The sequence below is a fragment of the Mchenga conophoros genome, linkage group LG23 (assembly GCF_057382185.1).
Source record: "Mchenga conophoros isolate Kocher_MC1m ecotype Shallow Benthic linkage group LG23, M_conophoros_male_GT1.1, whole genome shotgun sequence".
NCBI lineage: Eukaryota > Metazoa > Chordata > Actinopteri > Cichliformes > Cichlidae > Mchenga > Mchenga conophoros.
In genome coordinates this window covers 53,141,175-53,156,273 of record NC_140547.1, presented here as the reverse complement: position 1 = coordinate 53,156,273, position 15,099 = coordinate 53,141,175, and the positions used below count along the sequence as shown (strand labels likewise).

The following is a 15,099-nucleotide window of genomic DNA, read 5'->3' as shown; positions in this document are numbered from 1 at the left end:
AACAGTGAAGCTGGAGGACAAACACTAACACTTTTCCACTTATAAAAGTTAACGTTAAGGTTCCTCATGGTTAGAGACAAATGCAATCGCATGGCAGGATGCTGTAAACGGACCAAACTTCAGTCAGGAGAACAACTGAGATAATCCATCCACAATACGAAGTTAGTCATTAATATACTGCAACAACATGGGAATAGAGCAGCTGCCAGAGAATTCAACATTAATGAATCAATGGTACAGAAGTGGAGGAAGCAAGAAGAATGAGTTTAATAAAGTTTGATTTATCTGACTGCTTTGTTTCGCTTAATGTGCCTTATAATCCCGTGCACCTTATGGTCCGAAAAATGCGTACTGCACACTGCAGTTTAATGTTGCAAAGCACCTCTTTTTAACTTCAGTGGATATTATACATGGTTATGCTCAGGATATGTCAGCCCATTTCTACTGGAAATGCCTTTTGGTTAAACTTTCAGCAAGGAATTTGCATTTGCACTGTTACATTTTTATAAAGCTTTAATGTACATAAAAACCAGCTTCTTGTTTAAGTGAAAATAAATGGAAGGTTGTCTTGTTGCGCTAGTAATGTTGTGGAGTTGTATTTTGTCTCGCATCAATTATATCGTCAGTTATATCATTATCGCAAATTTTCAAATATATATCGTGATAAATATTTTTGGCCATATCGCCCTGCTCTACCCTGGGGGAAATTGTTTTTTGTTACAGTGCTCCATTTTAAACCAACAGAGGTAAAGAAAATCAGGCTTGGTTGAACTAGTTACCTTTAAATCAGGCCCCATCTTATCTTAATGACCTTGTAGTACCATATCACCCTATTAGAGCACTTCGCGCTCGCTCTGCAGGCCTACTTGTTGTTCCTAGAGTATTTAAAAGTAGAATGGGAGGCAGAGCCTTCAGTTTTCAGGCCCCTCTTCTGTGGAACCAGCTTCCAGTTTGGATTCAGGAGACAGACACTATCTCTACTTTCAAGATTAGGCTTCAAACTTTCCTTTTTGCTAAAGCATATAGTTAGGGCTGGACCAGGTGACCCTGAATCCTCCCTTAGTTATGCTGCAATAGGTGTAGGCTGCTGGGGGATTCCCATGATGCACTGGGAGTTTCTACTTCAGTCACAGTTGACATCATGTTCATACTCTGCATTCAATTATTAGTTATTATTAACCTCTGTCTCTCTTCCACAGCATGTCTTTATCCTGTCTTCCTTCTCTCACCCCAACCAATCACAGCAGATGGCCCCGCCCCTCCCTGAGCCTGGTTCTTTCTTCCTGTAAAAAGGGAGTTTTTCCTTCTCACTGTCGCCAAAGTGCTGCTCATAGGGGGTCATCTGATTGTTGGGGTTTTGTTCTGTTTCGTTTGTGTTATTGTAGGGTCGACCTTACAGTATAAAGCGTCTTGAGGCAAATGTTGTTGTGATTTGGTGCTGTATAAATAAAACTGAATTGAACTGTATACAAACATGTCAGACCACACTACACTTTTGAAATCTAGCTGACGTTCTGTTTACAGTCCAAACTGTTGCTCAGCTCACAGATGGTCACCATATTCTCTGGAAACTAGTTCAACCAAGCCTGATTTTCTTTACCTCAGCTGCCTCAACAAAACCAGAAAATCAGTATCAGATCGTGGGTATCACAACATTTGTTAATCATTCATGACCCCCCCCCTTTGCAGCTCGTACTGTATCTCTTAGACTTGTATAAGACGATTCTCTGAACTTGTATTGAGGTCTAAGTCTCATAATATATTTTCTGATTTGACAGCTGACAACTTTACTGTGTTAGTCGCTCAGCTTTGTTGTTATCCAGTCTATTGTATTTTATAATTGCCACCTGTGTGCTGACTAGATTTCTAAATATGAAGCTTGTGTTACTACATCGAGTGACATAAAATCAGTGCAACAGATGACTGCGCCTGGACAAAACAAAGGTTTAATCGTGGATTTGAGAAGTTCATATGAAGTGTCCATATTAAGATTAGTGTGACTAAACAGCAGCAAGGATCTTCCAGTGCCGCCTCCACAGAAGCTTACTGGTACAGCTGGCACTGACAGAGCTGCATGACTGTGGAGCAGCAGGGCTGCAGCCAGGGCTTCCACATCAGGTTCGCGTGACTTAACTGGTTCTCCACTGGCTTCAGTGAGCGCCGATGCATCTTCACAGCTTCCTTCATTGTGGCCAGGACAGAGTGAAAGGCAGGCTCAGTGTCTGGGGTCAGCGGTGTGCTCTCTGATGGGTCCTTTGAGAGATCGAAGAGCAGAGGAGGATCGTGGAAGGTAACGTACTCCGGCGTGCAAAAGCAGATATGTGTATGGAAACACCCCGTCTTGTTTTCTGGGTAGAAGTTTGGAGTGAAGTAAAAAGCTTTCCACACCGAGCTACCTGAGAACGATAAATGAAAGCACTCAGTGCCACTTTCCCTCCATGAAGCAGGGTGCTGAAGTGCAGACTTTCAGCCTTAAATGTAAGACTTTTACAAACCACAGGAAGCACAACATTTATACATTTTCAGATGCATTAATTCAACAAACTAACAATTTTATTTTAATGCTTGGATGAAAATCTGTTGTAGAAAATGACCAGCTGGAGTCTAAAACCCATGGACATCAACAAATGCAGCTTTTCTTCCTGAGAGACGCTCCGTCAGGCATTTACTGCATCCACCTTCAGTTTGTGGATCCTTCTGGTTATCAACTGAAAAGCTGCTCTGCAAGATTTCGATCAGGTTTCTGCAGCATTTGTCTGAATCTGAGCAGAGTACAGCCCTGTGCACGTCACAGCTCGCCCTAATAAAGCTAACATTAGCTTCATCGTGTTTGGGCCTCTTATTTAAAATTACAGCAAGAAGCTATAAACTGTTAATTCAATATTTTCTCCATGGACGCCCCTCTCTGCCTTACTGCTGCTGTCCCAAAGTGTTAAAAATAGCTTTGCAAAGTCATGTTTTCCAGACTCATACATGTTAATGACTTTGGTTCTTATCTGTTCTAGAGTGTATTTTGTGTCATGATGTGTAACTTTTTGAGATCTTTTATCCTCCTTGATTCATCAGGTCACACAGTATCCAGTTAAACTCAGCTTTCCATAAAAATGGATTCATCACAGTCAGTTGCTGATTCGACATGAGGGGGGGATTACTTGAATAGCTATGGCCACGTAGGTTTAGTTTCTTTCTCCTAAATCATCATTTGGAAACTGCATTTTGTATTTACTTTGTCTTTGTCTAATATAAAATTTGTTTGATGATCTGAAACAGGATGTGGCAAATGCACAGCACTGTACATCTGATACATTTGATGAGGGAATAACCTCGCATGGTCATGAAACTGCTTGTCATTGAACTACCTAATTCATTTTAGATCTCTGCATGAAAGTGGCTGTAATTCAGTTAATGCATGTTTGTAAAACCCCTTAAATGAAAGCTGAAATACTTCAGTCACATATGGTTTGAAAACTACAAAAAAATGATGTCTTTGTCCAACAAGTTATGGACCTAACTGTAGATGAGCAGCCTACTGGATCTCTGCAGCAGCCACATGTTATCAAAAGGTTGATGAACAGAATCAACCTTTTGTAAAGTGTGTAATGTATGTTTTGTCAAATAATATCAAAGAGAAACACATTTTCCATTTGCCTTTTTTCATGACCTGATATGGTACATTACAAAATTACACCCTGCACAGGCCGCCACTCGGTCGCAGAGCTAACACTTACAGGCAGACAGCCGTTCACACTCACAATCACACCTATTCACAATTTAGAATAATCAGTTAACCTCACACTCTGCACACAGTGCTAACAACTAGCTGTTCGATATAACCATATATATCGATGACGATATAAAAGCGTCTATCGTTTCATTTTACGCTGTCGTTTGTTTCATGGTGTCGCAAAATAAACTGTTTACAGCAATATTTTTCATTGTTTTTCATCGTGGCTCTGCTGTCCGCTTGTTTGTTTTCCACATAAACCTTTCACAATAAAGTTCAAGATCCTTTTGAGACTTTTCTAAATAAACTGAATCACGTGAAAGAGCATGCAGAGAGTTTACGGATGAGAAGCAAAAAAGAGCCGTCAGGTGCTAAAAAATAAAGCTTAGACTCAAAGTTTGAGAGAAAACGGCGCCGTTACAACTTATGTCTAAAAATGTATCGTTTCATGCATCGGTTAAAACACTCGACTCCAGGTACATGACGCGCAGTTTATTCGCGCCAAACTTCAAGATGCCTTTGGCTTTCTTACTAGTTCTTTCTCTGATACTGTCAGGAATCTGGGTGTCTTGTTTGACAGCTCCTTTAAACTTGATAAACAAGTGTCTGCTGTTGTCAGATCTAGTTTTTATCAGCTTCGTCTCATCTCCAGGGCCAGACACTATATCCCGTATAATGACTTAGAAAAGCTCATTCATGCTTTTGTAACGTCAAGACTAGATTACTGTAACTCACTCTATTCTGGTCTCCATGTTACCCTTCTACATAGATTACAGACAGTTCAGAATGCTGCGGCACGTATTCTAACTAAAACCAAGAAGTTTGACCATATTACTCCGGTTCTTGCTGAGCTGCATTGGCTGCCTATCAAATACCGTATTCAATTTAAATTTTTGCTGCTTACTTTTAAAATTATCAATAATACTGCACCAACCTATCTTAAGGAACTTTTAAACCCTTATGTCCCTGCCAGGGCTTTAAGGTCATCCTCGCAGTTATTGTTAGTTCAGCCCAGATCTCGGTTGAAATCTAGAGGCGATCGATCGTTTGCCTTTGCTGCACCTGAGTTATGGAACAGCCTCCCGATTGGCATTCGGGAGTCTGATTCTATTTTTTCTTTTAAAGCACGCCTTAAAACTTATCTTTTTGAACTTGCCTTCTCTACCCGTTAAATGCTGACTGTTAACTGCGACCTATTGCATTAACTTTTTACTATTCCTTCATTCTTGGTGTTCTCTATCATGCGGCACTGGGTCTGCTATAATCTATGTGCTGCAGTCCATTTTATTAGTGGCTTTCTACTGTGAACATTGTCTGCTGTTCTTATTATATTTGATATTAATCCTCTTAACTGTATTATTTTATTGTTTTTCTGTAAAGCACTTTGGTATGCCTAGGCTTTTAATGTGCTCTATAAATAAAGGTTGTTGTTATTAATCTATTTCAGAAGTGGCCAACCCGCAGCTCCTGAGCCGCATGCAGCTCTTTGCCTGGTTTCATGCAGCTCTTATATTGAAGTTTGTGGTTTTTTTAATCTACGTGTTCGCTTCGTTTGAGTTTAACACTGTATTTTCATCAAATGCAAATGTGCGTGAGATGGAAATACCGCAAAGTTTCCCAGTAGGTGCGAGTGTCATGATGGGTGTGACCCTGTGTTTTGTGTTTGATTTATACTTGATTATTGCAAACAAAGCTTGGAGTTTCTGTTTCTGTGCCCTCCCCATGCTTCACGTTTGGTTCCACTGCATCATCCACAGGGAGCAACTCGCGTCTAAATCACTGAATTTAGACAACGTCATGAAGCCTGTGATGGAAATCATCAACTGCATCCACACACATGCACTTAACCACATGCAATTCAAGAATCTCATCGCTGAGCTGGACCCGAGGCTTCCAGGTGACCTGCTGCTGCACTGCACTGTGAGGTGGCTGTGATAAACCCAGGCACTCTCTCGCTTCTTTGAGCTTTTGGATGCCATAATAATAATAATAATGGATTGCATTTATATAGCGCTTTTCAAGGCACCCAAAGCGCTTTACAATACCACTATTCAGTCACTCTCACATTCTCACACTGGTGGAGGCAGCTACAGTTGTAGCCACAGCTGCCCTGGTGACAGAAGCGAGGCTGCCATATCGCGCCATCGGCCCCTCTGGCCAACACCAGTAGGCGGTAGGGTAAAGTGTCTTGCCCAAGGACACAACGACCAGGACAGAGAGCCCGGGGATCGAACCGGCGACAGATACGCTTCTCAACCCCCTGAGCCACAGTCGCCCATGAAACTGTTAATGGTAGAGAAGGACTATCTCGAGCTCTCGGACCTCAAGTGGATTATGGATCTGGTCTCTCTGGTCGACATGCTGTGTCACTTGGACAGACTGAACCTGACCCTGCAGGTTAGGTTAAAAATGCTGCCTGACCTGGTGCAAAGTGTGTTTGCACTTGTCAACAAACGGTAGAGGTTATCAATACGGCTTCATCTTTCTCTGTTGCACACTTACCGTTTTGGGGATGCCATCTGACAGCGTTCAAGTTGGCATTACAGTAGTGAAAGAGAAATTCATGCTTGGAACGTCCAGCTCTCCCCTGTAGCAAATCCATGAGGTCATGACCATCTATCTCCCTGCAGAAAGAAAGTGAACATGAATTACAATGGTGGCTGCAACTGATCAAAGCCTCTGGATTACCTTAACACCCCACTCTTCATTAGAAAACATGTTTCCTCTGCTCACATCCAGGATTCCCCTCACTGTGAATCGCTCTCACTGCCTCTCCTTTCTTTAAATGTGACCTAGATTTCAGGCTGACATAAGGAAGGAGCACAGTCTCACCGCTGTGCAGCCTCACCTGTCCTCTGGGACTGAAGCTCCACTCAGCTGCACCACAGTAGGAAACAGGTCCATGTGGCTGGTGGGCTCATCTATCTGTCTGCCACCAGGGATTTTCCCAGGCCAACGTAAAATTCCAGGGACCCTGATTCCTCCCTCCCAATTCGTGGACTTCCCTGCTGCTCGGTAAAAGAAAAAAAAGAACAAGAAGTCATGAAAATAATTCTCATCCGGCTACCAATTAAGCCTAAATGATAGCACTGCACCAAATCCCCACTGAGCCGTCTGCACAGGTGGTACTGTCATTGTCTACATTTGCTCTGCCGGTGTGTCTGCGGTGCTCTGCATCACGATTACAAATGAGCTGATCATGTTGAACTTGGAGCTCATAAATCTTAAACAACATTTGAAACACAAGAGAGCATAACGGCACAGAACCACCTATTTTACCAACATGAGCTAGACTTACACTCCAGGCTATTACGTTTTCCTTCATTAAGTTGAAATCCCAGTGGAAATCAATATATTGTGTTTACAGCACATACCAATCGAATGTATTACAGTTGTAGTGGTCTGCGTAACTGCATTCCTGTTGAGCGCTATGCTGGCAAAGCTTAATGCAGTACTATACATTAAGCATTGCCTTAGCATGTGCAGTGTGAAAACAGTGCTGGGTTAGTAACTAAAGGCACAACTGGCTTCTTAAGACTCGCCTCCTGCAGAGATGAAAGGGCAGCGAGTGGCTGCCTTATAAAAAGCTGCTCTTTGAATCAAACCTGCTGAGTCCCAACAGAATCCCTGACACGGGTCTGCTCACTGCAAACTAGTGAATGTGAATCAAATGAAGAATAATATTGCTAACATTTTTAGATATGGAGCTTTCGGCACATCCAACAGCAGAGCTTCATTGTCTCATAATTACTTGTGAATTTTCCTGAAGGAAACCGAACGAAGCTCAGAGGCAATGATCTGAGTCCTGCATGCTTGCAGTTTATTCCAGTGCACTGACTCTAAAAGCAACTCACTTTAAACCACTTAAATATTTCTTTGTTTCTCTGTTTGCTTGCAGGTCATTTTCTAACACAGCCAGTCTTTTAAATGTAAATGCTTATAACTGGTACGTATTGTAATATATTGTAAAGCACCTTTAGCGCTCAGTAAGACTCGAAACATGTCGTACAAATGCTGCTCTATTATTGTCAAAGGAGCTTGCACAGACATATTGCTACTCTATTATATTCTGTTTACATAATCTACTGCTTTAGCTGTCACCGGGAAGAAAACGTAATACTGTAGCAGTGAAATGACATAAACACACTCAGCAAAGTTAACTCTTCAACACATTTAGCCATCTGCACCACCCTGGTTGTCAAGTCCAGAAACTCCACATTCACAATGTGGCTGCCCCCTCATTAGATCAGTAACCGGCTTTGATTGATTAATCACCTCACGACCAGCTCCCGATCATCGGTCGTTTGGTTGTAAGAAAATCCAGCACGGCGCATGCCCAGCTTTACATGCCCTCCAGAGAGCCTGTTCTTCAACAGCTTCACTGGCTGCCCGTAGATTATACAGTCACTTGCTAAATATTGCTAAATATTGGTCCCTCCCTACCTGTGCTCCTTTCTTAGGTCTTTGTTCATCGCTCACCTAGTTGTTCCCTCTGGCCGTCTCACCACAGAGCAGAGCTGATCTGTTCCCCGGCTCTGGAATGAACTTCCTCTTGATATCAGGAATATCTTCCTTATTCCAAACTGGCTTACTCTCTTCAAGCACTGACTCTAATTGTTTTCTATCCTTTCGCTATTTGTTTTTATGCTTTGTAACGTGACCTTTGCTTTTTTCAAAGGCACCCACAAACAAAATGTATTATAATTATTAACTAAATGGTTAAAATCCTGCTGATGTATACAGGCAGAAAGGTCATTACAACCAAGAACAGTTTTCCGTTTTTCTTCTCGGTGTACCTTTATATATTCCGTTCGATCCCCCGTGGACATCGCCTCTGGCAGAGATTTCCTCCAGATGCGCCCCATGATCTGAAGTCAAGTAAACAAGAGTTTTTCCTCTCAAGCTGAGTCTGTCCAGCGTCTCCATGAGCTGACCTGAGAATACACACAGTGCAAACTCCAGTCTGTAATTATTTGGAAACATTTTTCCGTTTGAGTATGAATAACAGAACGAGAAAGAAACTGTAAAACAACACGTGTTAAAGCTGCCAGGCAGGAGGAAAAGAGGAAGACCTCAGAGGAGGTTCGTGTTTGTCGTCAATGATGTCATGCAGGACAGTGGGTGTGACAGAGGCAGAGGGACAGAGCGGGATGGATGCAGATGAACTGTGGTGACCCCTAAACGGAGCAGCTTAAAGAAGGAGGAAAAATACATCTTCTATATTAGATTGGTCAAAGTAGGGATCAGTGCTCGCTGGCTGCTCTGCTTTCTTTCTGTGCCTCTCTCCTCTATCTGTGCACGTGTGTTTGTGTCCTCATCTCATCAAGGCCACTCTTCACTGGACCGTTCAACAACACAATGAGTTAAACCTTCTGTGTTTGTGGTGCCTCCGACATCCTCGAACACTAAGTGTTTCTTCTGTACATTTCCCTGGATTCCCCTCCTTGGTGTGTGGTGGGTCGAACCCTGAGGTGGACGGTTTTATGTGGGTTCTCTTCCCCCCGGACCCCTGGAGCACTATTCCACTATTTGCATTATGTCTTTATGCAAATATACTTTCACTGTAAACAAACACACTGAACTTTTATCTCCTGAGTCCAGCGTGCCCATCAGCCTTGACACAGCGATTGTATTGATCATGTCCATCATTACTACCCATATGGAAAAGATATACATAAATCTTATAAAGTTTGTATCTGTCTTGTGTGAAACTTGTATGAAAAGCATGTAAGAGTGAAAACAGATATAAGATCCCTTGAAAAATTATATAATGAAACTTGTATGTTTTGGATACTTACTAAAACAATGTATGAAAGTAATGCGAAAGTGGCCACTTTCATGAGTAAATCATGTAAGCCTTATATGATTTACTCATGAAAGTGGCCACTTTCATGAGTAATCACATATAAGTTTTTACTATTTCTTTTCCATATGGGTACTGGACATTAAGTTTTTTCAGTCGCCAAAAACATCAAAGAATACTGTGTAAGAGACACTTTAATTCAATTCAACTTTATTTATACATCGCCAAATCAAAACAACTCACTTCAAGGGGCTTTATTTTTAGATCCTAATATAGAGAAAAACTGTTGGCTTTGAGAGTGCTGATGGAGAAGTAATGACTTATAATTGTAATGACAGAGAGACCTATTAACACATAGTGACTGAAGAAGAAACTCCCAGTGCATCATGGGAATCCCCAGCAGCCTACACCTATTGCAGCATAACTAAGGGAGGATTCAGGGTCACCTGGTCCAGCCCTAACTATATGCTTTAGCAAAAAGGAAAGTTTGAAGCCTAATCTTGAAAGTAGAGATAGTGTCTGTCTCCTGAATCCAAACTGGAAGCTGGTTCCACAGAAGAGGGGCCTGAAAACTGAAGGCTCTGCCTCCCATTCTACTTTTAAATACTCTAGGAACAACAAGTAGGCCTGCAGAGCGAGAGCGAAGTGCTCTAATAGGGTGATATGGTACTACAAGGTCATTAAGATAAGATGGGGCCTGATTATTTAAGACCTTGTATGTGAGGAGGGAAGGGAAGCAGGAGAAACCTGCTCTCTCTTTTGAGTCCCTGTCAGTACAGTAGTTATGATGATGCAGTTCTTCACTCCTATTTATACTCCTCTATACACCAATATTGCATTTAATTATTAGTAATCCTTACCCCAATCTAGTCGGCTCAGATGGTTGAGCTTCCTGAGCCTGGCTCTGCTGGAGGTTTTCTTTTAAAAAGGTGTTTTTCTTCCCACTGTCGCCACGTGAGACTCATAGCGATTTGTCTGATTAGGGCTTCTCCCTGACATGCAGTATACTAAGGTCAGGTCATGATAAACACTTGAATTAGGGGCAAACCTATATGGGTACATTTAAAGCTGTTATAACATATTATGAAATGCTTACAGCTGCACTAATTTACAGTCTTAACAGGTTTTATAAAATAATCAGCTCAATCTTTTCTAATATATTTGTGATAAATAATTTGAGCTGATGATTTGACGAGAAATGTATAAACAATATTTCCTATTTTGACTACAAAGCACAGTGAGATCAGTTCTCCATCCACAAGGTTTTAAGTGGATCTCCTCACATCTTCCACCTCGCCTCACTTACTGGTTCTTCTCTCCTCTGCAGCAGCAGGTGAAGCTGGGGGGGTTTCACAGAGCCTACCCTCCTAACATGATAAGATCGTGACAAGATGTAATTGCTATGACTACACACTTATCTTCTGTTCCCACTTTAACGAATATTCCTGAAGGCTCTTTCTTTCTTAGTGTCATTTGACTGAACTGGGCAAAGAGGAGAGGTCGGAAGCTTCTGGGCTTTTTTTACTGGATTTGAATGAACTGACAGACATAGAAAAGCAGCTTTTCCTTTAAACAGACAGAATGACCTACCCACACTCCAGTCCACCTCCTGCACAGCGTCCCCGTAGATACCGTGGCGGCTCGTTCCTCTGAAAGCGGCTGAAGCAAAGATGGCTGTGTGGACTTGGAGGAAAGAGAAAAGGAGCAGGAAAGGCCTGTTTGAAGTTCTGCAGAAACAAACAATGAATATGAAACATTGCAACAAGAGTTTTCAGATCCAGGTGAATCAGGAAAGCTTCACGTACCGCTCTATGAAGTCCACTGCCTCGTGGACCATCCTCTGTGTCATGTTTTCAGACTTATATGGCTGCTCCACAATGCTGTGGTCCCTCAGGAGAACACAGTTTAAGTATGGGACAGCCATGATGAACGCTACTGGCAAACCAGTGACCAAAAGCAACAGAAACATCAAGCTCAGGATCAACCTTCTGCCGATGACCCCTCTGTAGTGCAGCACAACTGCAGTGAGCAAAACGATGCCCATTGTTCTGTATGGCAAATTTTTATGGAAGTGGAAAATGGTGCCATGTCCAGGCTGGCAGTCCTTCAGGTTAGTCAGAGGGATACCGAAGAAATAATTGAAGCCGTGGTTGTTAGGGTGGTGGCAGTGATCGTCACGGCTCTCACAGTTCAGGCCCAGGTGCCATTTTCCTGCAGACAAGAAGAAGAAACAAAAACTCAGAAAGTAGAAACGCGATTAAGCTCGAAGCCACAATAAAAGAGTAAACTGTACACTTCCTATAACAAACAAATCTCACTACGGTTACGGGTATAAATATTGACATCAGTGTGAGCTGCTAATAACGCTCAAAACTGTCTGTGATGAGCACACGAGACCCTCGGCCAAAGACCTCTTTATTCAACTTGTCTGACATAACATTTAAAGCTGTACTTAATAGACTGGCGCTTACATAGCACCTTCCTGCTGTCTGCATTCATACACCAGCTTTTTCTGTGCCTAAGCACTTTTACCCGCGTGTTCACACACTCACAGGCACTGGGGTCAACTCAGGGTTCAGCATCTACCTCAGGATACCTCAAGACAGAGCCTAGGGGATCTGGGGCATTCACCACCTCTCTCCTTAACCTGGCTTCAACCAGTCTTTCCCATAGTGTACTTCTGTCATGATCCTGGGTCTGCTGACCCAGCGTTTTGTGTTTAGTTTATGTAGCCTTCAGGTTTCCTAAGTTCATCGTTATCATGCCTAGTTGTTTCCAGTTAATTTTACCCCTCGTGTTCCCACTATGTTAAGTCTCCCCTGCTTTTCATGTATTTCATGTCTGTGGCTTATGTTGTCAGTTCAGGTTGTCATGTCTATATCTCACTGTGTTTCCTGTTTTATTGTGAAGAGGTCTGGTGTGTCTGTGTTCATCATGTTCAGTTACTCTCCCCCTGTGACGTAATTATGTTCATGTGTCAGCTGGGTTCCCATGTGTTGCCACTTCCCTCATTATCCTCCTGTGTCCATTTAGTCTGTGTGTTCTCAGTCATTCTTTGTCAGGTCGTCCGTTGTATTCGTCTGTTGTACTGCTCATCCATGTCTCATCTCCAGGTACCCATGTCACTTCACTATGGTTAAGGTTTTTCATGTTTTGTTATTAGTTCACCCAGTTTAGGTTATTGTTTAGTTTTCACCGATGCCCTATTATTTTGTACCCTCGTTGCTAGCCTCAATAAACGGCTTGTTTTGTTAATCCACACCGCGTTTTGGTCTGCGTTTGAGTCCTCCTCTGCAACACATACGGTCTGCCCCAGCCAGACCGTGACAACTTCATGGTATGGCTCATCAGCATTAAAGCTCTGTAGTTACTACATCTGTGCACACAACCCTTGTTCTGCAAAACTCTCCATTTCTCAGGCATCTTCTCACTCTCTGTGACTGTTAAACAGTCAAAGGTCCACTGCCCTGTCTCCTACACATCTCCAACCAACCACCTTTTCACTCTTCATACACCTTCATAGCTGTCCTCACTTCCTCCTTTCTTAACCTCTGCACTTCCGCATTCAGCCATTCCATCCTATTTGCAAAATCCACACTAGGGCTGGGCCATATTATACCGTTCACGGTAATACCGGTATAATGTTAGGCAACGATAGGAAAATGAAATATCGCGATAGAATGGGAGTAAAACGCGCGTGCGCAGTGCCTTTGTTTTCATACGCACATGGCCGATTGTTGAGTGAAACAGATGAACCAGAATTGGTTTGTAAAAATGGTGCAACTTCAGTGATGTGGAACTGGTTTGGTGTTTGTCCGTCAGATACACAACAAAGCACATTTTTTTGCAGAACATGCAAGCGGCCGTCGTTATTGTCGTATTTGTCGGACTAAGATGCTCTTAAATCTGGGAGTAATCTGGGTCCTAAACTCCGTATGCTTCAGGTCAAACGAACACTGCAGCATCACTGAGAGTTAAAAACTGTCTAAATTCTTTCATCTTTAATAAAACGATCAGCATTGCTGCTTTACCAGGTGTAACTATGAAGTTTAACTTCCAGGCATCCATGAAAACAGAATTTATTACATTTAACGGAGTTAGAAGTTAGCAGGAAGCTAGCGGAAGTTAGCTCGCTAGTTTCGCTAGTTACCTAAGCATGATATTGCATGTTCTGACTGAGAGATTTCTGAAAAAAATCAAACGTACAGCTCTGCTATCACTTCCAACATAAATGAAGACGGGAAACTAAACAGCAGTGACGTTTGTAGGGTTACTGAAGTTGGGCTAGCTGGTATACAATGATGTGCTACGTGATCGCTAGCGACACAGCTATGTTAGCATAACATAAACAGTGAAGCTGGAGGACGAACACTAACACTTTTCCACTTATAAAAGTTAACGTGAAGGTTCCTCATGGTTAGAGACAAATGCAATCGCATGGCAGGATGCTGTAAAAGGACCAAACTTCAGTCAGGAGAACAACTGAGATAATCCATCCACAATACGAGGTTAGTCATTAATATACTGCAGCAACATGGGAATAGAGCAGCTGCAGAGAATTCAACATTAATGAATCAATGGTACAGAAGTGGAGGAAGCAAGAAGAATGAGTTTAATAAAGTTTGATTTATCTGACTGCTTTGTTTCACTTAATGTGCCTTATAATCCCGTGCACCTTATGGTCCGAAAAATGCGTACTGCACACTGCAGTTTAATGTTGCAAAGCACCTCTTTTTAACTTCAGTGGATATTATACATGGTTATGCTCAGGATATGTCAGCCCATTTCTACTGGAAATGCCTTTTGGTTAAACTTTCAGCAAGGAATTTGCATTTGCACTGTTACATTTTTATAAAGCTTTAATGTACATAAAAACCAGCTTCTTGTTTAAGTGAAAATAAATGGAAGGTTGTCTTTTTGCGCTAGTAATGTTGTGGAGTTGTATTTTGTCTCGCATCAATTATATCGTCAGTTATATCGTTATCGCAAATTTTCAAATATATATCGTGATAAATATTTTTGGCCATATCACCCTGCTCTAATCCACACCATCGGTCCATTTCTCTCCTTCAATTCAATTCACTTTTATTTATATAGCACAAAATCACAACAGTTGCTTCAAGGTGCTTTATATTGTAAGGTAAAGACCTCAAAAAGAAGACGCCACACATGTCCATTAAATTCTGCTTCAGTTACCATGCTGGCAACATTCAACGTCATCCTTTTGATTTCTAGCTTCAGACTCATGATCTTGTCTGACCCTCTCTTCACCTGCAAAACACTATTCACATAAAAGTAAAGATTACCACGACACTATTTCTTTCACCGTGGCTCAGGGGGTTGGGAAGCGCATCCTTAACCGGAAGGTCGCCGGTTCGATCCCCAGCCTCTCTGTCCTGGTCGTTGTGTCCTTGGGCAACACGCTTCACCTACTGCCTACTGGTGTTGGCCAGAGGGGCCGATGGCGCAATATGGCAGCCTCGCCTCTGTCAGTCTGCCCCAGGGCAGCTGTGGCTACAACTGTAGCTGCCTCCACCAGTGTGTGAATGTGAGAGTGAATGAATAGTGGCAT

General features: G+C 42.3%; 1 protein-coding gene across 2 annotated transcripts in view; it reads right to left on the bottom strand.

The window, feature by feature from the left end:
* Nucleotides 1-1,928: 1,928 nt before the first annotated feature.
* Nucleotides 1,929-15,099, bottom strand: part of sts (steroid sulfatase (microsomal), isozyme S) — a 30,268-nt gene continuing 17,097 nt past the window's right edge. For both annotated transcript variants that reach the window (XM_085264443.1, XM_085264442.1), the window contains 6 exons: nt 11,333-11,738; nt 11,118-11,254; nt 8,521-8,658; nt 6,573-6,732; nt 6,227-6,348; nt 1,929-2,396 (listed from right to left, as the gene is read on the bottom strand). In XM_085264443.1, coding sequence (XP_085120569.1) covers nt 2,044-2,396; nt 6,227-6,348; nt 6,573-6,732; nt 8,521-8,658; nt 11,118-11,254; nt 11,333-11,738 — 1,316 coding nt within the window. In that variant the 3' untranslated portion in view covers nt 1,929-2,043. The remainder of the gene's footprint in view (nt 2,397-6,226; nt 6,349-6,572; nt 6,733-8,520; nt 8,659-11,117; nt 11,255-11,332; nt 11,739-15,099) is intronic.